The sequence below is a fragment of the Neopsephotus bourkii genome, unplaced genomic scaffold (assembly GCF_033783945.1).
Source record: "Neopsephotus bourkii isolate Nb327-2 ecotype Australia unplaced genomic scaffold, CSIRO-AGI_Nbou_v1 NB_1765, whole genome shotgun sequence".
Taxonomy (NCBI): Eukaryota; Metazoa; Chordata; class Aves; order Psittaciformes; family Psittacidae; genus Neopsephotus; species Neopsephotus bourkii.
The window spans coordinates 6,860,008-6,886,065 of NW_026902239.1; the positions used below are offsets into that span (position 1 = coordinate 6,860,008).

Here is a 26,058-nt window from a genome sequence, read left to right on the forward strand (position 1 = left end):
CTATCATTTGGTTTCCAATTCTTTTCAGTTTTCTATTTCTTCTCAGTTTTTATTCTGAACTCACAGACAGATGCTATCATATCTGTTTTCTGTTTCAGGTATAGATGACTCTCTTCTTCTGTTCTTCTTTCTTCCATAATTCTTTCTTCTCTGTGGGTATCCCCCAAACCTACTGCTGACAAACTTATCTTCAGTCTGGAGAGCTCCTATACAAGGCACCAGCAGGAACATCTTTCTCTGTGACACGGGTGTTGAGTAGCTGCTTGGCTAACATCATAAAATGTAATTTGGAAGCATAAACTGCCCCATCAAATTCTAATTCAAGGCTATTAAAGTTTAAGTAACTGAGAAGTCACTTAAATTATTCAAATAGTCTACCAGCAGCAATCTGCAAGAATAAATTTTGTTTGCAACGTTCCATTCATGACATTATTACCTCCCAACTCTTTCTCTTGTAATTGAACATTTGCATCTTTATATTCATATATAAAAAATCAGCTAGCAAGCTAATTAATGAATATTAACAACTGTTCAAGTAGTGCATCTTAGACTCACATCTTGCCTATGTCTGACACACTCTTTTTCAGATGGGATGAATGACTTTCTGTAGGTCTCCCATTTCAGGCAGACTGCAGAAGGCACCTTGATGACAAGGTCAGACTGGACCCAGAACTTGCACATACTACTTCCACTGAAATGTAAATCAGCCCAGTAGTGTTCTGCTACTTACAAAGGCATCTATTTGAGGCATTATTTGAGCAGCAAGGAACATTATCTTTTACCATATTATTGAACTTTTATCCAGATAAAATCGTTATTTGTAGTCTGATATTTCAGTTTCCATGTTGCTACTGCTAGTTTGCAATGGTTAAGGGAAACTGTAACAGCACTTTAACATTCACCTTGGCACATATTCCAGATAAATGGGTTCTGGCTGTGCAGAAATTAAGACTAATCTGCTGGATGATTTCCACCAAGGAACAGACTTCTTGAAGTTTTTCTATCTCAGAGATAGCAGAGAGGAAGTCTGATGCATAAACTTTTTACTAGCCACTCAGGAGAACCTTATCACAGTTTACAAGCTGAATACAACTTGCCATATTATAACTTTCTTTAATGTGCATTTAATCTTATTTTACGATACATTATTATAAACAAATTTTCTTAATACAAGTCTATTAAAATCTTCACGAATGGATTCTGAAAATATTTAAGTGAGATACATAATGCTAAAGGTATATTTAACATGAGAAGATTTACATAATGCTCCCTTTAATGGTCAGAGGGTCTACTGAACATCTTTACCATGAGTTAAAGCTCAACTCATTCCAGCATTCACTGGTCTTCCTTGGGATGTAAGGTGACATACAAAAGCTGCTATGAGGTGGGTGGTCTGAAGAAGGACACTTTGCTGGATTACTATCTTGCCTGCTTTGAAGAATAAACTGAACTCCACTTTGAGGATGAAGCTTCCACATTATTGTCACTGTCACGTCAAATTTTAACTCCTAAATACATACCCTGTGTGGCTGGTGTGCAGATGCAGGGAAATCTTCTAGTGCAGCTGTCTGTAGGCTTTGCTAAAGACAGTGCATGCTGCTCTGTAATACACTGTCAAAGCCTGTTTATCTGCTGTGCATATTGCTGCAGGTCAGCAGGTGCTTCACCTCTGCTTTTATTCATGCAAATCTCTTATGCTTCCCATAACTTTAAAATGTGCAGCTACCAAGCTATGTATGATGCCACTTATTAGCAATTCTTTGTCATGTATCAATTTCTGTTTCTAACATTAGTTCTGATCTGTTTTGAGATATCTTCATCTTCTTAGATGCGTAACACTCAAGTCTGACCCAAACTCTAGCTAAAAAAAAAAAACAAACCAACTAAATACTGTTTTTGTATTTTCTATGCACTTCAAGGAAACAAGATAACTGCTTGAGTACATGCACAGGTAGAAAGAACCAGAACTGGATATGGTGTTTTGTCTGTATTTCTGATGTATTAATAGAAGTGCATTAACTCCCTCCTGTGTTAACTTTAAGGTCCTGGCTACCTGTAGTTACTAAATTAAATTTGAAAATTAGTTTTTCAAAATTCATAAAAATACAATTTCTTTTTAACTGAAATTAAAAAAATAAGTAATTCAGACTTTATTCCAGTATAGCTATTACCCTTCTCCTATTGGTGTTAGATAGATATATATTAGCATGCACAAATCAAGAAAATTAAATGCACATATTTGGGCAAGACGCACCTATGACCATATAGGACTGAGGAAAGTGGTGTTCTGGTGTCCCCCATGACAAGTGGAGATAGTAAAACTACACTTTCTTAATGTGGTGTCAGTGAAGAACATCCATTTCAATCCCATGGCTAGAGAAAGACAGATGTAGTACTTGTGTGAAAATAATTCTAAGGACAATTCTGTTAGGACTGTGAAAATGACAGTTCCCTTAACTTCTTTACACACTGTCGTAGCAGGATTGAGTTAAAGCCAAACAAACATCTGATTCTTGCTTTGAATACCAGTTGATTGACTGCTGTTATAAACCATTTAATGGGACTCATATTCAAAAGACAGCTGAAAGACTGTCTGTCTCATTTTAGCATTCTGAGACGTCAGTAACAAGACAAGTTCAAGAATAAGGACTTAAACAAATGTTTTGAAAAAACATTTTCAGTATCTACCAAACATGGCACTAATCAGTTTTTATTTGAATGAGCTGTTTACCAAATTCCTTAATCAGATACATATTCCAAAATATTCTTATATATGTTTGTGAACAGTGGAGCCTCAATTTCACCTAAATGAAAAATTTCATACAACATCATATAATCTTGTAATTTCCCTTTCTTTAAACATTTGGATGCACATAACTAATATTTGAATGTACAAACATGAACAGAAGACATTAGTTATATACACAAATATAAACACGAGACATGCATAACAAGGTAATAAATATGATAATATATTTAGATAGACAGATACATATAAATATATCTCACTTTGGTTTGGACTGTTCTGGATTTTGCAATAGTGTTGACACTAATTTAAACAAATATGCTACACTTTCTTTAACTCTGTACTGCTTTTGATTTGCTTTGTAACAGTAAGCTAAATAAAGGTGGCCCTAAGCGCAAACAAAAGCATGAACAGCAACTGGAATTTTCAAGTGCCTAAGGTGTTTAAAGTGTTGGCTAAGTATCTAACCACAAGTCCTCAAACAGTCCTCAAGACGAGTGAGCACTTCCACCAGCAATACTGCAGCACAGGAAAACAAGTTACCTCAAGGCAGAAACCAAATCATCACCAAAGCCCTACATGGAGACCTGGAAGCAGCACCAACTTTGTCTCCACAATGGTGTTTTATAGCATTAAGAATGAAATTATTCAGATATTGAAAAACAGCTGAAAAACAGCAGGTGAGGCACCATGTTATAAATGGGTTACACAAAGCATAACCAGGTATAAGCTGCTTATTAATCAGGTATAATTTTTATGATAATGAAAAAAACCCCAAAACGATATGTGTTCAGGAAAAATGGAGTACAATGCATTATTCACATGTATATCTGTCAATTAAGTCTTTGAAAGCTGGATCTTTCCATCAAAATTAACTCAACAAGAAGAGGAGGTGCCTGAATTAGAATTTTCCTTTATTTTATGCTCACCTTTAAAGGTTTTGCAGAATTTGGGGATAGACACAGTACCTTCATAAAGTCTTCATATTCTTGAGATTTCTTATTCCTTAACAATGTATCTTCATAACAAACAGAAGTTTTCATCTTTTTTTAGGTTTCTTAGTCCTTGAAGATGTATCTTCATAACAAATAGAAGTTTTTATCTTTTTGAGATTCCTTATTAGTTAAAGATGAAGAGAGGTCCTTCCTTTAAAACTGTCCACACAAGTAAAAGTTCCAGTGAAGATGTTTCAATTTGGCTATTTGGAGTGGCAACAGTCTTGGAAGATATCCCTGATGTTGCATGTTTTGTTCTTTCTGAGGCTATGATCATTCTTCATAATGAGTATTTTCATTACTAAGGCTAGTAATGAGTGGGAGTGGGAAGTTGGAGTGAGAAACATTAGATCCACAGAATAATTTGCTTGTTGGAATGATTTCTGGTCAATTTAAATTTTTTTAATATTTCTGGTTACTTTCAGAAATCTGGAAAATGTTGCAAGGTATACGAGAACAAATTTATCATAGCCTTTAAGTAAGCATTTTATTGTTGAGGGTCCTTGTAAAAGATTTTTTACATTTCTTTCCTATAATTAAAGATCTATACAAGAACAGATGTTCTCTTTTTCTTAAGTAGGTCACAGTTAAGACTTCGCTTTATGAAGATTTATGAAGACTGTCCATATTCTTGTTGAAATGGAGCTATTGCTCATTGAAAACATACTAAAGACAGTTTTGCTCTATTTCTAAACTTCTATTTATAAAGAAAAAAGACAAAGCTAAGTCTTCACATGAACTTTTCGTATGTATTTCAGTATCTCATTGTCTTCCAACACCATTACATTCAACCTTTGACATGGCTGCAGAAAAAAATTATCCCCAAAACATAACCCCCAAGCTGTACCAATATAAGGAATCAAAAATACAAACTGACCGCCAAACACCATGACCTGTTCCTGGCTATAAATCTTGCCTTTTAAGACTCACCTCTAACATGAAATATATAAAGAATGAGCCTAATTAGGACAGGTGAAAAAAGCAATTAATACAAAAACTTTTGCATTTTTCTGCATTGCTACTATTACATCTTCCCATGTTGTATGATTTCTTAAAGATCTGCAGGTATAGGAGTGGCATTTGTAAAGATATTCCAAACACATTACACAATATATTCCCAGATTTAAAGGGGCGACTGCATTTAAGAAAAAGTCCTCAACATTCTCTTGTTATTCCACTTAGCATTTTAAGTCATGTTCTTAATATGATTAATAGCAGCCCCAAGATCCACTATCAGCTAGTGGGAAGTAACCATCACAGAGGCATTTATCGTACATGCCATTTTGCCATAGTCTCTCAGTCCACAGACCTCCCATGTTTACCATCTGAAGTTCCAGCTATACACAACTTGTGGCAGAAATGAATATTAATCATAGGGGTGTGAAGCTTCTGTTCAAATAAAGCAGCAGGACACAACTGTGATTTCTAGCATTGTACTGATCTAGGCAAGGCGCCTGTACAATATTTAAAGTCCTGATGGGATGCTGAATGGGTCTTATGAAATCTGTTGTATCACTGAAATCTCTCTGTACATGAATATAGTCCAAGTAAGGTCACATCTCTGCCAAGCCAGAGACATTTCACCTAGCTTTAATCATCTATAATTATCGTATCTAATCCAATTTAGTCACACAGGCTGTCTTCATAGTAAACAGAGAGATGAGCAGCCCAGGAGAGTGATCCATCTAACTTACTTTGAACACTCATTTTAGAATGAGAAATGGAAATGGATTCCGGGGATGGATAGATGAACATAAACTTTAGCTGTCAGAAAGAAGCAGTGCAGAGTGCTTCTGGAGGGCCAGGGTTGAAAGACAGACTTCTGTCAGACTCTATGGGTATTATTACAAGAATCGCCTAACACAGACTTCAGAAAAAAAATGGCTTTTCAGGCATACAACTTAGAGACATAATGATATATATATAAAAAAAATGTACTTACCAAAAACAATAGAGGACTCACAGTAGTAGTAACCATTTGGTTGCTTTTTTTTCAACATGGAGCAAAGATCTAAGCGGTGCAGGATTTCATTTCCAAAATAATGGCTTTTAAAATCTTCATACAGGTTTGGGTCAATTTTTTTCACCTTTAAATAGTAACATAAAATTCAAGTAGGCATTCTACTAGAAAACTGATTTTTTGTGTTTAATCCCTATAGTTTTCATTTTAAAAGGAGGTATAGGTAAGATGGAAAACTACCTCAAGATGCAAAATAATACTGAAACAATAATGTGACAAATCTTATGTTTAAGTACTGTCCACTGTAGAATTAATAATATTAAATAAAACTGTCATTCTACCTCCTTTCTACCCCTCCCTCCTCAGTCTTGTAGGAAACAAATAAACATAAATGCTACAACTGCTTTAACTTCCAATGGCTTGCAACATTCTTCATGGAACATGTAACTGGAAATTATTCTTGCTGTCATCACTGGACATGCTACTAGAAGGAAGAATCTCAAATGCTTGTGAAGGCCATTTTTCTGGGTCTTTAAAATCGCCAAGCAGGATAAATACAACCAAAATGTGATTGTATTTAACTTGCACTAGACTTTATCTCAACAAATCTGAAAATATGCAGTGATTTATAATATCAGTATAATTATGTGGGTTTGTATATATGAAGTGGAACATAATATTCAGTTAAGCTGGTTTTTGGTAAACCTAACTTCAGTATTTAAGTGCGTAGGGCTCCTTCTTCCATCATATTTTCATTAAAAATACATGAGCTCTGTAGAAAAAGTATTTTCTCCTTCAATCTACTTCACAGTAATGATGTTTGCTTTTTAAAGACTTACTATATGCTATGGGATGTTAGGAGTGACCACTGCCTCCAGCAGCTCCAGCCCAGGCTGTGTCAGACTACTGCACCCATCAGCCCCATTTTACACAGGACCAGCCTCTTTTACTGACAGTTCTGTCCACTCCTCATTTGTTCCTCCCCATCCCCTACCCCTATACATGCCACATCCATTTGCAAATACCCTGAACCCTCAGCTTTACATCCCCAACAGCTGCAAAGTCCTGCTTTGCTTGTGGTTTACTGACAGCCCATCAGTGTGACTGATGAGGTTTGTTTCTTGGTTTTGTGTGTTGCGTTTGACAGGGTTTTGTCTCTCCATTTTGTTTATGGCTTCCCCTTCACCCTTACTGTCTTATTTGAGAAGGTCTGCAACCAAACAATCCTACAGAAATAAACATCCCCACACTCCACATGCTCTCATCAGCCCATGTGGCAGACCAGCTCTGGCTCATTACTGCTTCCTTCATTGTATGCTGGTGAGGTTTGTGTCACTGTATATGCTGTTTAAGGTCTTCTTTTCTTATTATCCCCTCTTGCACTTAGAAGGTCCTTTCCAGTCACCCTAAAGGGTACAGATGCTGTCTCCTTCCTCATACCCTTACGCTATATCCATTTATCTGAACATCATCACACTCACGCATTTCTTGTGGTGCTTTATTTACAGTTACTCTTACACAAGATAGGCTCAGTGTTGTTATGCCTACGGAGCTTCTACTTAGGTACAAAATTACTGACTTCAGAGGCACTTTTCTTGAGTAAGTACCTGCCTATTTGCTCCTCTACTAATTTAGAAAGTCTAATTTAGAGACTTTCGGTCCCCTTTAACAAATTAGACTTTTGGTCCCCTAAAGTCTAAGTTAGCGAAGGTCAGAAAAGTCTTTCCGTTTCCTTAATCTCTGAAACGGTGACATCTAGTGGTAGATGCTTTTCATTTCGGGTACACAATCTTGGAAGCACACATTTATTCCATCCTCATTGTCATTACTTAAAATTTGATATTCTGTGGCTAGATTAGTCCTTATGTACTCAACTTATTCTGACATTAAATCATCATTCTTTGCCTGGTTTGGCTGACATTTCTTTAAATACATTTATACACACATTAGTAATAAAAAAGGCCTTTTCAGCCAGCAGAACACTTGTCAAAAATGTGAAGCCTTGAGTAGCATGGAACAAAATGAGGAAAATACCAAAATCACTCCAATAAAAAAATACTATTTACGAGAAGTTGTGATATTGCTTGTCAAAAACTGGTAAGGTGTGAATCAAATGCTGAATGCTCAAGATCCGAGTTATGCTTGTGCTACTGAAAGATATTTGGAAAAGCAGCCATGGCAAAACTGTACTATTTTTAGCAACTCAGAGCAATTTCTCGAGCACTGTTTGTAATGAAATGTGAAAGGATGAAGTAATGCAGGTGCACGGGGAAGTCACAGTTCATTTCTTAATTGAAAGGGTCTGGCACAATACAGATGAAAGAGAGTTGCTGTTACAACATGGGAAAGCTATAGATGATGATATGCTGTAGTTGGGGGAGGGTGAGAAACAAGAGTACTTGAGAGGCCACTGTGAAGCTGGAAGGGAGAAAGAAGACACCTGCCTCTTGAGGAAATGTTATAGTGAATGGATACCTTTAAAGGGACATGGCTATGTCTACTCTCAGTCTGAGCCTCTCTGTGTGCAAGAAGGTAGGTGCAGCCTGCTGTCCCTGGCCTGCAGTTAAACCCTCCAGCTGCATGGACTGCCCATAGCTGCTGACAGCAGGTGGCCAGGCAGTGTTCACCCCTTCATGGGACCTGGGGCAGGAAGGCTCAAGTGGTGACAGGCCTTACACAGCTGGAAAGCGAGCCACCCAACATCCTCCTGGCAGCAGCTTCAGTTTAAACGTACCAGACACCACAGCCAAAATTCCCAGCTTCAGCACCACACATCCAGCTCTCTGAAGGCAAGGAGCTGCACATGAAGATTCATTTAGAGCTGCTTGAAGTAGCCATGGGTCCCACCAAGTGCTGGCAGGCAATGCAGATGCCAAGTGGGAGGGGATGTGTGGCGTTCCTTGCTGGCAGCACGCTTGGGCGGCTCATGGGGCTTCTTCCAACCACCTCCTCTCCCTTCTGCGCTCAGCACAGGGCTCCAAAGAGGCTGGGAAGGAGGTAGTGAGCTGCTCGCAGGGATGGGCAGGGGCTGGAGCTGAAGCTCAGAAGGTGAGCTGGGAGGCCCCAAGTGAGGCCGAAATTCCATTCACCCCATGTCGGCAGAGGCTTGCTGCCATGGGCCCCGGCCGCGGGGGGGCGCCTAGGCGGCTAAGGCAGCGCGGCAGGGCCGCGGGGGCGGGGTCAGCGCCACAGCGCGGAGCTTTCCTGACAGGGCCCGGCGGCGGGGAGCCTAGCGCCCTGAGAGCCGAGAGCCGCCTCGGAGCGGGAGGGGAAGGTGGGCAAGGTAAAACCTGCTGGCCGCAAGGAGGCGCAGCAGCCGAGTCGAGCAGCCCGGCTGTGGTGAGGAGGGTGAGCGGAGTGGGAAAAAAGTGGGTGAGGGTTGTAAGGAGGTTGCTGACTGCGATATGGATTCCATAGGGAAAACTGTTCAGCATGTTTGATCCCTGCAGCTTGATCTATACAAGTTATGAACGTGTATAGAAACTGGCACTATGTGATGGTGCTGCATAAATCCTGCGGTAGGACCCTGAGAAACAGTTTCTGTGGGTGTATTGTGAGGAGCACAGGTCAGCACACATAGGTGCCCTGTACCTCCGAGGGAGGATAATTTTGGATGTGGATGTACATGTACATTACTGTATTTATTGGTATTTAGGCATATATATGCTTAGACAAATAATGGATAAAACCCCCCCCAAAAAACAAACGAACTCTTCCAGCATTGCTGGTAGTTAGCTCAGTTACACCTTGCTTGGAAGCAAGATGGCTTCCAAGTAGTTACTGGCTGCATCTTTGCACTCGAACAGGTAACATGTATCTTTAATTGCAGGTAGCATCTCTATTACTCGAGGGATGAAAAAGAGTGAGTGCTAACCTGCTGTCATCAGTTAGTTACTTCTCAGGACTATTTGGATGAGTTACGAATAAATGACTGCCACATCAGCCATGAACTGTGCCTTGCCACAACTGCCTGGGCCCGAACAAGAGGACCAAGAGTGCTCTGAGACACACATGTCTGTTATGTGGTATGCAGGGCAGCTTGCAATTACTTATTATGATACAGAAGATTGCTCAATCTACTTCATGCCTGACATACCTGATAATGAAGACCTTAGGCTACTGCAAAAAGTAATTGAGGAAATTAATCCTCGGTGCATAGTGACCAGTGCAAAACAGGATCAGAATATTGCCAAATTCCTGACCAACCTTACTGCTGGTGGTACAGACATACGAAAACCAGAAACTGTCCTTTTTCCTAACATAGATTTTGGCCTAGAAGTCAGCAAGCAACGGATCCTATCTAGGCAATTTCCATTCATCCCATCTCATATGACTGCAACAGAGAAAATTCTCTACTTGTCCTCAGTCATCCCTTTTGAGAGCCCACTTATGATACGAGCCCTAGGGGGACTCCTGAAGTTTCTAGACAGGAGAAGGGTTGGAGTTGAGCTTGAAGAAAGCTCTACTGCAGTTCCTATTCTGGCCTTTAAAAAGTTTGTGCTGTCAGAGATTGTGAATATGGACCAAGACACTTACAGTGTCCTGCAGATATTTAAAAGTGATATCCATCCTTCAGTGTATAAGCTGTCCAGTGGATTAAAAGAAGGATTCAGTTTATATGGAATTTTAAACCGTTGCAGATGTAAGTGGGGAGGAAAACTGCTGAGGCTGTGGCTCACACGACCTACTCGGAACTTGACAGAGCTGAACAAAAGGCTAGATGTTATCCACTTCTTCCTGCAGGCTCAGAATCATGAAACAGTCCTCACTCTTCAAGGCTGCCTCAAGAATATTAAAAATGTGCCTCTTATTCTAAAAAGAATGACTCTTTCTCACACAAAAGTTACTGACTGGCAAGCACTCTATAAGACAGCTTGCAGTGCGGTATGTCTTAGAGATACGTGTCGCTCTCTGCCCAACACTATTGAACTCTTCCAGACTATTTCACGTGTTTTCACTGACGATCTGCACTACATTGCTAGTCTAATCAGCAAAGTGGTGGACTTTGAAGGCAGCATCTCAGAGAGCCGCTTCACTGTTAAACCCAATGTGGACCCCACCATTGATGAGAAGAAACGAAAGCTGATGGGCCTGTCAGACTTCCTTACAGAAGTGGCACGAAAAGAACTGGAGGATTTGGACAACCATATTCCCTCCTGTTGCGTTATCTACATTCCTCTGATTGGGTTCCTTCTCTCCATTCCACGGCTACCAAATATGGTGGATAAGAACGACTTTGAAATTGAAGGCTTGGACTTCATGTTCTTGTCAGAGGATAAGCTGCACTACAGAAGTGCTAGGACTAAGGAGCTAGACAGCCTGCTGGGTGACCTGCACTGTGAGATCAGAGACCAGGAAACACTTATTATGCACCAGCTGCAGACAAAGATCCTGGAGAAGTCTGAAGTGCTTAACAGTGTGATTGAGTATACTGCACATCTGGATGTGCTTCTGGCTTTGGCACTGATGGCCCGGGAGAATGCCTACTGCCGGCCAAGATTTACTCACCGCCATGGCTTCCACATCAAGGATGGAAGACATCCACTCATGGAACTATGTGCAAAGACCTTTGTAGCCAATCCTGTGAACAGTGGAGAGGCCACCAGACGCATAAAGATCATCACAGGGCCCAACTCATCTGGAAAGAGTGTCTACTTAAAGCAAGTAGGTCTTATAGTATTCATGGCTCTAATTGGCAGTTATGTCCCTGCAGCAGAGGCGGAGATTGGAACAATTGATGGGATTTACACAAGAATCCACACTAGGGAATCAGTTTCTGTAGGGCTCTCCACTTTCATGATTGATCTTAACCAGGTTGCCAAGGCAGTTAACAATGCCACAGAGAGGTCCTTGGTACTTATTGATGAGTTTGGTAAAGGGACCAACACACTGGATGGCCTGTCCCTTCTGGCTGCTGTCCTGAAGTACTGGATCAGACAAGGAACACAGTGTCCACAGGTCTTTGTCTCCACTAATTTTCACAGTTTAATGCAGCTAGAACTCCTGCCTGACACACCTCTTCTGGAGTACCTGACTATGGAGACCCACCAGGATGGAGATGAGCTGATATTTTTCTATCAGATCAAACAGGGCATGTCCACTGTTAGTCATGCTGCCAACATTGCTGCATTAGCAGGAATGCCAGCCAAAATTATTGAAAGAGGAGTGGAAGTGTCAGAACTGATTCGCAATGGAAAAGCTATCAAACGTATTGATGATCCTTCAAAAGGTGATCGGATGGAAAAATGCAAATCTGTTGTGGAAAAGTTTCTTTGCCTAGACCTTGATGATCCCCACGTGGACTTAGAAGAGTTCATGCGTAAAGAGGTGCTGCCTTCTGCAGCCTCAGTCATGTAACGAGTGTGTTGTGTGTAAAAGCATAGATTACATAATGTCTACCATGTTCAGTCAGACAGTTTGGTAACCTAAAGAATGATTGCTATGACTAACGCCTCACACTACATTACTACATTGTAACATACGGTCTATAGTTATGACCTTTTTTTAAAAAAAAAAAAAAAAACAAACACAAAAACCACCAAGTACTGTAGTTACATATCTCTACAATATGGTGTATGATATGAAAGCAGGAAGACTGAAAGAAGAGAATTTAAGAACCTCTTCCAGCCATGGAGTCAACAAGTTTGTGTATTTTCTGCCCTTGTTAGATCTTCAGATTAAAATAATACTGTAGAAAGATCACAAAGCAATTCTTCTGATCTCATAACACAGTGAAAGCAAAGTGCTTATTGTTTTGTATTGTGCCAAAGGGATCCTTTCAGCCATTTTAGGATCAGCATCTAAGATTCCAAATAAGTATGTGCCCCAGACTCCCATATCAGCAACAGTTGTCACAATACCACTGATTTACAGGCTGATAAATGTAAATACAGAGAGATTTAATGAGCTCTGTGGCTCTTCTTGTGCCAGTATTCCTGTTTAAAATGCCGGAGATCCCAGGAGTTACGGTAAAAATAATTCTGGAGATAATAACCAGCAGGGACTGATAAAGGAGAAGTGTTTTGGTTATACTGAGACTCACTCTCCTCATGAGGTCCTATATGGTACAGCTATGTATCTATGTATATGGGTATAAATAAAAGCAAAATTACAAATCTAGGAAACTGAAAAGTATACTAGGAATGTAATACAGAAATTCACATCTTATATTCTATTTTTGAGTACTGAGTAAAACTTAAAGGAGTAATACCAGAAGGGGAAGATTTCCCTTCACTTCTCTTGTCATCTTTACTGAACACAGTATTTGATGCATGCACATGCAACAAAAATTCATTAATAAATTAATGATGCGGGAGACATATTATCTAAGTACAGCAGACATAACAGCTATTCCTGCAATGAGATAAGTGCCTGAGATTCCTTATCTAAATAAGACAGAAGAGACATGAGCTAGCTTATTGTCTGACTGCCCAAACTGGCTGTAACTTCTTATAGGATGGCTAATAAAAGACATCAGCAGATGTACTACATCTCTCTTCAGCTATCCTTGATTTCACGAAGCCAAAAATAGTAACATCACAAACTCAGAGAAAATTTACATGCAAAGAAAGTAATTGCCTTCATAATTATCAGTATTAAACATCTGTCATGTCTACCTGAAAACAGCAACAAGATGACTGCACAGCAGAAGGATTTCAATTTGGAGACATTGCTTTCGGTTTGATTCAGTGTGGAATTTTCCCTCCTTCGTGATGAAGGAATTATTATTACTGCTATTATTACATTTATTATTACTATTGCTGTTATTGTTAATAAATAATTTATTTAATAACTTATCTATATATGAAACTAGGATAGTGGCAAAAATTTTACATAATTTACATTAAAAAATACAAGAATAAATAACTGAATCATGCAGTTATTGCTATTTCCAGTGCAGTCATAATAATACTGTCTCCAAAACAGTACCTAACACCCTATGTAATTACTATTGAAGCGGAATGGCAATACCGAATCAGGCCGTGTACAACACTTGTAAGTGTTGTAAATACAAATGGATTTTTCTCACTAATATATTCTCTTTTACTAATTATACGTACAGCATTCTAAAGAAATACTGTACAGAAGAATATGATACATTAAGTATTCATAGATTCTATTTTTTGGTATTTTTTCTTGTCAACCACTGTATAGGCTAAGGATATGCTCCATACTAATTAAGCAGATGCTATCAGAGTAATTTAGCTGTCAGTCATCTTCTACTTATGAAATCCATTTCACAGTATCTGCAGTTCTGGCAGTACTAGGTATATCAAAGAATATCCAAATGTCATACAGCATTTATCAAGTGTGCCTCACAACATGCCCTGAGATAAACAGCAGTCTGGATGAATCAAAACCACAAGGGTTGTGAAAAACCTGTGGCCATACAGCAGGCTAGGTGAAGAAGCAGGAACAGAAATGTTATCTTCAAGTGCAAAACTCCAGTTGCTTCTTTCATTATATTTCGTTAGGTTCTTTGAATAGAAGATGACGCTAACTCAATTCTTACCATTCAAACAACTGGGGAAACAGCTGAACATGTGCAAGTAAATTATATCCCTTTACCTCCTCCCACAAGGACACCTAGAAGTACACTCTATCTCCTTATTTTGGGGAAGTTTCCAGTGGCACATTTGATCTCAGAACTGCCCAACTAAGCCTGAAGAATGAGCTGCTCCCACTTCTGAGTAGGTAAATAAGTTCTTTAACCTGAGAAGCTGAAGGGAGTATAGTAACCCAGACAGCTCTTCTCTAAACCACTTTATTTCACATTCTTATCCTTTATTAATGGCTGTTTCCAAGTTTTTTGCATTTACCGTTTTTAGCTTAATGCTGTGTCTTCAAAGTGGAAAGCTGATTTCTTAAGATATTTACTAATTTTAAATTCTCAAATTCTTTGCTTTGTAAATGTCATTAACAGTTTGGGAAAGTTAAAATCTTTTCAGAATACATGCATTTCAAAAATTCTTTTAGCTATATTAAGGTTTTAAAAACAGGTTGTTTTTCTTTTCAGAGATAACTTTGGTGGGATTTAGATGCCATTATGAGGAGAATTGCTTAACAGAGTATTTATTCAAATAAGGAAACTTACATTTAAAAAAAATTAAATATATATATATATAGCTGTGAACTATACTCAACTACTTTAAGTTCTATTTGCTCTTTTTTATGCTTTCTCATGTAATCTTCATCCACTCCCCCTTTCTTGCTTTTCATACTGTTGTATGATCTGAAAATGTAATTAGACATTATATTAAAACATATTACAAAATAGTTATTCCTTTTGTTTCATGCTCTTATTATTTTCTGTCAATGCATAAAACTGTCTCACTGATACAATAAAACAAAAGATAGCAAAGACCAATGCTTATGCCTGACAGTGGATTGACAAGAGAAAAATATACAGATTTATCTATAGAAACATGGTTTGTTTCTATACAGTGTATCTTTATAAAGCCACAGCTGCTGCATTATCCAGCATTATGGAGGACTAAGGAAGATGATTTGGAATGACACTGACCTGGTTCTGTCAGCAGTAGTAAACATCAGAACACAGAAAGTATGCACCCTGACTAATAGCTCACACTAGGCAGAAAAATATAAACAAAATTAAAAAACAGCCCCCCAAAACAACCAAGAAACAGAACAGCAAAACCCCTAGCTTGGCTTTCTCAGATGTTTTAACCAAAGAGGTAAATTACTGAGCAGCCAATCCTGTAGAAGAGCTGTGGATTTTTAAAATGAGTGTTAACAACTGTTAATACAAGCAAAAGCTTATGTGAGCTTACAAATTTAGTAGCTATAATATACCACCTACAGCCTGTGGAAAAGTCCTTATTTCCATTTCAGAGCAGGTATGTGTGCTCTTAAGTTTCTCAAATCTCACCACCTTCTTTCAACTGATTTCACAGTACTAAATTAAAATGTGCACCTTCAGCATTTTTAGAGTTATTTATGATAAAATTTTTAAGTATTTTTGTTTAATACTTAAAGAAAAAAAAAAACACTTCAAAATATTTACATTATGTACTTCAGTTCTTATTTATTTTTTTTTGTCCCTGGAAATTATTTTCCTGGTCAATGTTAAAGGATCACATTCAACATTCTAGATAATGTCAGGAAAAAAAAAAAAGGAGGTATACCTTATGTTAAATACTCAGTATTTCTGTTAAATTAGTATGCAATGCAATTCTAGATACACCAGTATTGCTCATATATATTTATCATCACAACCTACTTTAATGTATTTCTGTATTTTTTACAAAAAGCTAATAAATAGACAGGAAATAACTACCTGCAAGAGAGACTACAGAAGATGTGTTTTATCCCTACTCTGAAATTCACCAAACCATATTCAACAGACTGAACTGACAGTCTGCCTATTATGCATAACACAAATTCCACTGTTTATTAGCTTATTTCCTCCAATACAGGAAGAAAACAAAAGTATCCGAACAAACTGCATACATATAATCTACACCCTCATAATAATTCTGTAATTTTGAACAAGTACTTTCATCCTGTGGTCTTGCCTAACAAAAATAGAAAATAGTACCGAGAATATCAAGACTGGTACAGATGTGTGATAGATGTACTGATTATTTTCTTCTTTAAAACCCCAGTATTATAAAATCTTACCTCTTCAGCTGCTTACAAAGTAGAAAGTATGATGCTATTGCATAAGCAACTCCTTTGTTCGACTCCAAATTAAAACTTTCTAGATTGCTGCTGAGCTGTGTGAAATGTGAGCTCACCTGCTTACGTAGTGGTGTGGATTTTGACAACTTCATGAAGGTCAGATGTGGTTTAAAATCTCTTTCTTCTCCTGCCAAGATGCCCTTTTCTTGAAATATCTTCTTCATAGTCTCTGAGAGGAGAAAAAATGTAGAGGTACAAAGATGTTGCATGACAGAATGCTTAAAAATATGCTTTCAACTGTAATATGAGTTACAGCCACCCCACATAGAAGAAACAAGATGATGAGTACTTTAAAAGGCAGAGAGATTTCTAGTTAACTTCAAATGTACATATTATTTCACATGGAAAATAGTCTTATATTTGCAGTTCCTATAGGTCACAAATTTGGCTTTACTGAAATAATGGCAAGTAGAAAGCTGTCCATGCTGTCTGCTTTTGCTACCAAAATAGGAACATGACAGAACTGTTCAGGAGGTACTCTCACTGGAAGCTTTGGAAACTTCAGGAAAACTCAAGAGTATCTAACAGAATGGTCTTTCTTCAAAAACACTGTTCCGTGGCAAATTCTGTGTATTTGGGTAACCTCTCACTCAGACCAAAGGAAATCTAAAACTGAAAGCTCAGAGTTCTTGCCTTGGATTTATGTGGCAGAATTAGAGAACATACCAGGTATGCTGATGCTTTTTGTTTGCTGGGGTTTTTTTTATGCTTCACTGCTGCCTTCCAAGCTAATTTACCGTTTTGAATGTATACTTTTATCTGCCTACAGAAAAATCTTAAAACACATCTTTTTACTTGCAAGTACAACTTCCAATTTTCCAGCAGCTGTAGGTCTACCTGACTCACACTATCCTTGAACTGAAATCAAAATAGGGGAAAAATTAATCAATCCTATCACATGAATTTAATCAGCCCTTACCATAACCATCTATTTGCGTTTAACTGTGTTATTTATTTGGCTTCACAGTTCAACTGTAACAAAAAGATCTGGTGCTTTATTCTCCCAGCTGGAAGAAAGTACATTACACTGCAAAGTGAACAGCGCAGCCGGCTGAATAAAAAAAAAAAAAAGGAAGGCTCAAGGAATGGGGATACAGCACATAAAGCTGGCTAGCATTAAGTCTGCCAGCTCTGCTCCTGTAACACGTCATTCCGGAATCCTTACTCTTACCATATTTTGTTTTCTATAGTAACTATTTAAGTGAGCTACTTTGACATCACACTTAAAGAGATTTTGCAAGCTTATGCATTACTTTGCAACAGAAAAGTTCTAAAAGCAGCTCAGAGTATTCATTTGGGACCTGGAGATGAAAATTCACCTTCTCTGCCATATATGATGTATAACCTTAGGCTCCATAGCCTATGCAAAAGTTGGGATTCTGAAAACAGACAAGGAAACCAAAGACCCAAATGCCATCTTTTACACAGGGCCACTTGAAAATCCTCTTTTAACCTCACTCCCCACTTCAAAGATGCTGATGTATTTTACTAAAAAGTATTAGCCCAACCTTTTATTCTAACTCACAGGATGCCAAAAGGACAACCAGATTAAAACTAGTGAAGGATTTACACAATAGTAATAGGGATAATGTTACTGTGGCAGATGCTGATAAAAACTACAATGGTTGAGGTAGGAAGGGACCTCTGGAGGACATATGGTCCAAACCCCCTGCTCACACAGGGCCACCTACAGCCAGCTGCCCAGGACTACAGATGGGTTGGGTTTGTGTATCTCCAAGGATGAAGATTCCACAATCTCCCTGGGCAGCCTGTGCCAGTGCTTGGTCATTCTCACAGTAAAAATGTGTTTCTTAATGTTCAGAGGGACCTTCCTGTGCTTCAGTTTATGCCCATTCTCTCTTTCTACCCATTGCCCCAGGTACGTATACATGTACAGACAAGCATAACTGCTATACAGATCTATTATAGACCTATATATCTAAATCTATACATAACTAGATGCACAGACCTACTATTTATGGATACAGCTATATATCTATCCGCAAGTACAGCTTACCTACTTGTATTATTTTAAATTGTGCCTGTGGGGATCATTTCTAAATTTAAACTGAAGCCCCATTAAGCTATTGTGCAGCTCTGCACACAAATGCTTCTAAACAACTTTATTAACATATCAAAATAGAAGACTACAAATAAATGTTTGCTATTTCTTCAAACTGAGATACAGAAGTTCAAATTAAGTCATTTAGTTATGGTGTGCACATATTCCCATGCATCTAACAGCCTGCTTATTTTCTGATGTTGGTAAGCTAATAAAACCCTACATTTATTTAAAACTGAAATTATCTGTAACAAACCCATTTTCTGGTCCCTGTGTTTGGACTTATGAACTGCATAATTTGGGGACTCATTGATTTTGATGTTGCAGCAGAGGATTAGTCTTACCAAAACCAGGTTTACGCTACCCTGTGATATTCTGGCTCAGTCTTGTGGATTGTAGTCTTTTTTTCTCCCATAAAAGATCAAATTCTTTCTGCCATTGTGTCTTATACCATGCAGTGCCTTATCTCCCAGTCTGCAATTAAGATCTCTGCTGGGGAAGATTTGTGCCTTTGAGGGTGTCCCCCTTACCCCAGTAAGAACTTACTGTCAGACCAGTGGTTTGCCAATGTGCATCTGATCACAGGATTTAAAACCCAGGGTTTTCAATGGGGTAGACTGATTATATGGCGCTGTAAACATGTGTTACAGGGGGACAGCAACCACATGGCCTGCATGTCTTAATTTTGTACTGAATAGCTTTGTTCAATGGCTGCTTCTATTTATCTTCCTGAATTCATCTTCATACCTGGCAATTCCAAACAAGAAAAACAATGAAAAAAACTGCCAGAGGAAAGAAAGCATAATTTCAGGGAGAGATTGCAGTTTTAGGTTTAATAGATTTATGTGTGTCTATGTGCATGTGTCCACATATGTTCTCATGATGATCAGACTTCTCACAGTTTTGTCATGGCATAGTTATCCTAAACATCACAGGCTCAAGAGATCAGCCACACCTGCTGGTACTATAAATATCTCCAGTTTTGAAGTTTTCGACACTTGCGGAAAGTGTGACATTTTACTGGATAGGTGACTTGGAAACATAATTAGCACAATGTTTCCTTCTTCTAAGATAATGAAAACAGAAAGAAATCTGCGTAGATGGGGACGAGCGTGGGGAGGGAGAGGAGAAACAAAGGGAAATGTTTTCCTGGCAGCACACGAAGGTTAAAAGATAATGCAATACTATTAATAGCCATGAAGCATTTTGAAGAACCGGCCACAAGAAAGGTTTAAAATAAATGCGGAGGAGGGATGGATGCTGTGGGCAAGAGAAAGTTCCAGACTTATGGGACAGCATGAAAGTGAATTTGAAGACTGAGCAAATACAGGAAGGCTAAAGTTTATAATAGGGATTGCCTGAACTGAGAGAAATTAGAGGCCACTGACAAGTCATAGACAGACAATGCCCATGGGTCTTAACAAACAAGGATCTGCCATCTTTCCCCACTCATCATCATTATTAGCTAGACAGAAAAATCAAACAAGATCTGTGTTTTCTTTTATTAGTCTCAGGATGCACAATGTCTGCAACTTCAAGTACACCCTAGAAAAGTCTAAGGCTATTTTTACAAGCTCAATGACTTCCTGGAACAAATTTTTGGACAGCTTTCAGGCTGTCTTTTGATGCAATCTGAAGTACTCTGCAATACCATTTTGTACCTTATTTTTATAATGTCAAAATTACTGAATGTCATCTGCTTCCCTTACACTGGATGCAGCTGAACCCATTATACAACTGTTTCCCCATAATTAGACTTGAAATGTGATACATGAAACTTACTCAGAACTACTACATACTGGAAAGGCTCAAAAATTCAACAGCTAGATTAATACAGAATGATTCATGGAAAAAAATTGCACATTGAGCCATATTCTGCAATACAAAAGGCCACCTTCCTTTTTCCAAGATTTCATGAGATATGGAAAACTGCAATGTGTGTACATTTTCTTCCAGTTTATTAATTTTTGCTTGTCACTAGGAAATGTTCCCTCAATTAAAATGTTTAGAATTTAGAAAAGGTATTCTGTCTCTTTACTGACAAATTTTTGACTTCACACTTGGAACAGAAGAAAAGCCAAACATTGATAACTTACAATTGTAACTATAAAGCTAAACTGTGTTAGATTTTTTAAGTTCTTTGTTTTTAAGAGTATTCTGTTGGCTGACAGCAGAAGTTTGGGGTTTACAAAGAAGGTCTTCTGGTCAACCTTTCTTTCCTAATAGCACTGAGAATAATGCTGATGCTAATATTTAGCACAACCTCAACTATATGTCACCAGAGGTGACCACTCCAAATTAAAGAAGTATATCCTAGATATCATGTTATGCTTGAAATATACAGTATATATTCAAATATATAATATACAATCAAAGGCTGCATCAGGCACCAAACTCTCTGCCATGATCTAGCTGAAGATGTTCCTACTCATTGCAGGGGAGTTGGACTGGATATCCTTTGAAGGTCCCTTCCAACCCAACTATTTCTACAATCCTACCATTAAGACCATTATGAAGGATAGGATCAGCATGGGGAATGTCCCTGGCTGCTGCCTGGCAAAAACTACTGACTCCTGAGCACTTCAGCAATCCCCAGTCTCTGATGAGAAAAAAAAAAAAAGGTGGCTAAACCAGGGTCAGGCCCTACCTCTAGTGCTGGTGATTTTTATCCACAGGATGTAAGAAAAGGAAAGGCCTTGTTTCTCATCTCTTCATATGAAAAGTGGATATTTTTTCTCCCCCTCAGTACTAGCAGTTCTCTCGTTGTTAGCTTTACTGTGCCAAAGCAACACCAACGTAACAGCTTTTTACTGTGCCAAAAGGTAAAACAGAACCAAGCAAATTTCCTGATGATTCTTCCAATGCTACTTGGTTCTTTATTACTTGGGCTTTTCCCCATTGAGCTGCCACTGTACCACACCACTATCATGTATCAGTGAGCTATATGATTATTTCAAATATGGATCAGCAGAATGCATGGGTTCTGTTTCTGTCACCATATATACATACAGACGAAAGATGTGTTCATTCAATTCATAAAGTAGAATTCAAGGAACAGCTGGACCAAGCAATCCCCACTTTGCATGGATGCCAGTATGTAAGGTAAGCCTTACAAGACAAACGATGACATGAAGGCTCGAAGTGCTAGAGTGAAACAGAAACTTAGGTAGTATTTCTTGATGCTACCTAAAAGTGTAGCTACCTAAAAGTTAGCTCTTTTACTGGCTTTAATCTGTTCCAATACATCCTAAAAGTTTGTTGCAATCACAAGTGTGAGAGTACCACCTTTTAAATCTCAAAAACCGTATCCTATCACTTCATTTTAATGAGACATTTATCAGTTATTGTTATTCAATGTTTATTGAATAACAGCATAATATGAAGAACGTAAACAAACATCTAAAAGCATTTGCTATCCTTGCTTTTGGAGTTCCATCCTTTACATTTTTAGCATTAAAAAAAACCAAATGCAGAGATCATTAGTGGGTGTTTTAGAGGAATGAAGGCAAGGAATATAGTGAACAGCACATTCATTAAATAATACAGCTGTGCTTACTGGCCTTTAACCAGATCAGCGTATTTGCTCTGTACAGAGAGATGTTAACAAACACATCTCATAATAAACAATCAAGGAGAAATTAAACAGCAGATTCAGAGCCAGGCATGGCCATCGTTAGTTTGTTTCATATATTTTACATACCCGTACTCTTCCCCTTGTAGCAGAATCTATCCTCTCTGTACCTTGCAAAAAATGCCATTATACAGACAAAATCACATCGTTTATTGATTTGGGGGTTTGTGTTTTGTTTTTTTTTTTTTTTTCCTGATGGTTATATTAATCACACAACACAGTAGATATATATTTGCTGGCACAGATAATCATATTCTTGAGATAGCAGAACATTGCAACTTTCAACTTGAGAGCATGCTTCACTTCTTGCTGTGGATGGAGCCAAATTTCTAGGATGAACCCAGTAAAGTTCTGATATACACATTAGTGGGAACTGTAACTAATGGCACATGCACTAGAAGAAAATCTAACATGTCACAGCAATACATTTTTAATGTAACGGTCATTTGTACATTTGTTATTTGTAACTGGATTTGGACTGGCAGCTTTTTGTTCACTTTGTGTAAATCAGTTGTTTTAATGGAAAATTACAAGAGTTTTAAGTTCTGAATTTTTCTGTCAAGTTAAATGACTTAATAACTGACAAGAGGCAAATTCAATTTATCTTAGTTTCAGGCATCTGGAACCAAAGTGAACTAAATTAACTGAACTAAACTATTTCCTTAGGCTCTCTGAAATCAGGACAATGTAACTCACCCTAAAATAGATGCTGAACATGTGGTTTCATAATTTTAAAAGAAGCTCATAAACCACCACCCTCACCAAAACATACTAGTCCTCTCCAGCCCCAAGCCTGCCCCTGCTCCTATCTTCTGTGCCAACAGTCATGTAGCTATTCAGTGAACTGCGCCGCAAAACTGTGAATAGGTTAAAAATCAGCTGGCAAAGGTAGAAACATTAATTTAACCACAGATGAATTCACCTTGTAGCTGCACAAATTCCCAGTGCAACAAAAAGGCCCAGACTGTTTTGGTATGGTGGCAATGCCAGCTTATGCTTGAGTAAAGCTGTAATGTACCTAGAGAAAATGGGCAGTATGACTCACTTTCCATTTGTGTGTCCAGTATGGGCTGTTAGGAAAATCCATTTAGTGAAATTGAACTAAATGTCATTTATATAAAACTAAAGGAAATTACTAGTTCGGGGTACTATATGTCTGTCCAGTGCATTCCTGTAAAACACTTGACCCAACAAATCAACATTTCTCAAAAACAAGGGACCAAATGCAAAGGAAATAATTATCTGCATAAACAGAAATGTAACTTTTTTATTCATGAAATACAAGCTCCCCCTCATGGTCATACCATAACAAGCATCATTCATCCCTAAAATCAAAATCTGCAAATCTGTGGGTAAAAGACAGAATTCACTTATTCACTTTCATCAGCTTCAAACAACATTCACAATATAACAACCAAAATGAAAACTGAAGCCAAACAACCTATTTACCTTTTCCAAATTCACTTAGTACTTGTGCTGGTTTTGGCTGGGGTAGTTAATTTTCTTCATAGTAGCTTGTATGGGGCTATGTTTTGAATTTGTGCTGGAAATGCAGCTGATAACTCAGGGACATTTTCATTATTGCTGAGCAGTGCTTACACAGAGTCAAGGCCTTTTCTGCCTCTCACCCTACCCCACCAGCAAGTAGGCTGGGGGTACACAAGAAGTTAGGAGGGGACACAGCTGAGACAGCTGATCTCAGATCACTGAGAGCTGCAAGAGAGCTGATGACAGGGATATTCCATACCATATGATGTTCATGCTCAGCACATAAAGCTGGGGGAAGAAGAAGGAAGGGGGGATGTTCAGAGTGATGGCATTTGTCTTCCCAAATAACCATTACACATGACGAAGCCCTGCTGTTCTGGGGATGGCTGAACACCTGCCTGATCATGGCAAGTGAGGAACGAATTCCTTGTTTTGCTTTGTTTCTGCATGCAGCTTTGCTTTACCTATTAAACTATCTGTATCTCAACCCACAAGTTTTCTCACTTTTCTGATTCTCTTACCCATCCCAACAGTGGGGAGTGAGTGAGCGGCTGTATGGGGCTGAGTTGCCAGCTGGGGTTAAACCACAACAGTCCTTCAAATGCTCTGTAGGGTAGCAAAGTACAAGAAATGAAAACTTCTTTTAAAAAAATCACTGTAACTATATACATCGCTGTTAGCTCAGGAGTTTTTAAAAAGACTTGGACAAAGAGTGATTAAAATACTCCTCAAACTTCTGTCATAACAGTTTAGCACTATTTCTGGTCAATACTTCTATAATGCTAATGCCTTTTAATGGATTGTTGGGAAATAACTAGCAAATCACAACAAAGAGAAGATCCATATTAGCTCTACTTTTCCTGAAGTTTTGGTTCTAGCAAACTTTCATTTAAATTGTGTTAGACATGCACTTACCATTATAATGCTGTACCACACTCAGACATTATTGGTATCAAACAAACTTCCATACAGTTTATGGAACTAAATGGACTCTTACAATAATCTAATTTAACATTTTTTTATATTGCTTCTTACAAATGTTTTTCCTACAACATTAATGCCGAACACAAAATAACACATGAAGTCAAAATTCACCTTAGAGCATAGCAGAAACCACCCATAATCTTGAAGTAGCAAATGAGTAACTCTGTGATGAACTGAACTTAGGTCTTGCAAAAAAATCAAACCAGCTGCAGAAGTGTTTTCTCCTTACTGTTCCTTGGACAACACCAGAACAATTAACATCTTGCAGGCAGCACTGGATATATATTTTTCTTTCTGCCAGGTTCAGTTTTAAAGTAGCAGCTTTATAGGGACACATTTTATCAACGGCAAGACATACTAGGAGGCAGAATAAGCTTGTGACAGATAATTTGTCACACATACATAAGCTTAAAACAGTATAGATGAAGAGCTGAATAGCAATCTTGACAAAGATCCTGACAATAGCAGCCCAGCAGAAAAGAATTTACAATATTTTCTCCTGCAGCTCTGAAATTGTTTATTCAGGATACCATCCACAGAGCAGGAATACCAGGCATAATTTTGACATACAGCCTGTTTTGAATTAATAATGAAATGTCTTACGGAAAATAAACTCAATGGCACATTTCTGCTAATGATTCTTTACGTTGGAAGGTGTATGTATTGTGTCACATACAACCCCGAGGAAGTGCTACATGTTCTTTTCTCCAAAATGCAACACTTCCCATGGGAGGTTTGGCCCTTAGAGGACTGTCTGCTAACGTTTTGTAAAAACTGCACACAAACTAAATTGTGTTGCAATGAACTCTGTAAGTGTACTCTTACATTAAAGGAATTATACATGTTATACGCTTGAAAAGGGGAGAGAATCCTAACGCCTGTTGTTTACCTCACCAGTTTTGAAGAGTTCAGATGGATTCATTTAATATTATTTTCTATTCCAAACTGCACTGCCCTGAAGGGTGTCTATGTAATAAGAAATCATCTGTTTTTACCAGGTTACTTATATTAAATGCTTTGCTATTTAATCTAATGAAGACATACATAGAAACTATTCAGTGCATTCATTTTCTTCCTGCTCATACCTGGCCTTTCCACTAATTTGACATGTAACTCAGCTAACTTTTGAAACACACTTGTATAATCTTCAGTGTTACCTAGTTACAGATGTAAAGTCTTTTCTTCTGGCAAAAGCATCAATATAAAAACTGAATTTGCTTTCACGAAGGTTATGTGTTACAAAATAATATTAGCACTTTCAAGAAAGCACAAAAAGATACTCCAAAATCAGCAGCAATTCAGAAGTTAGGTTACAACAGTCACTAAGAAATGTTAAGGTAGCATATCCTAAAGTCATGCCCACTAAACATTTCCAGTCATTTTATCATTTTCTCCTGGTAATGTTCAGCTTCCTACCTTGTTTCAGAACTAAAGCCAGAGAAAGCAAACATCACTGCAGGAGTGTAGAGACTGAAGGACAGGCCTAAAGCC

At 38.2% G+C, this 26,058-nt stretch overlaps 2 protein-coding genes across 8 annotated transcripts in view; one reads left to right on the top strand and one right to left on the bottom strand.

Annotated features, from left to right (window-relative positions):
* The window catches only part of AKAP7 (A-kinase anchoring protein 7), an 86,289-nt gene that overhangs the window by 44,280 nt on the left and 15,951 nt on the right, over window positions 1-26,058 (bottom strand). For 4 of the 7 annotated variants that reach the window (XR_009729238.1, XM_061378382.1, XM_061378386.1 and 1 more), the window contains exons 6-7: window positions 16,459-16,571; window positions 5,684-5,828 (exon numbers count right to left, since the gene is read on the bottom strand). Coding sequence is in view for 6 of the 7 variants with exons in the window: in XM_061378382.1 (XP_061234366.1) it covers window positions 5,684-5,828; window positions 16,459-16,571 (258 nt within the window). In the remaining variant the exon portion in view is untranslated. Of the gene's footprint in view, window positions 1-3,355; window positions 5,609-5,683; window positions 5,829-16,458; window positions 16,572-26,058 lie in introns of those variants that run through there. The other 3 variants (XM_061378383.1, XM_061378384.1, XM_061378387.1) reach the window with 3 other exon arrangements.
* MSH5 (mutS homolog 5) lies at window positions 9,629-12,160 on the top strand. The gene has a single exon (XM_061378270.1). The coding sequence runs from the start codon at window positions 9,629-9,631 to the stop codon at window positions 12,056-12,058; it is 2,430 nt and encodes an 809-aa protein (XP_061234254.1). The 3' UTR covers window positions 12,059-12,160.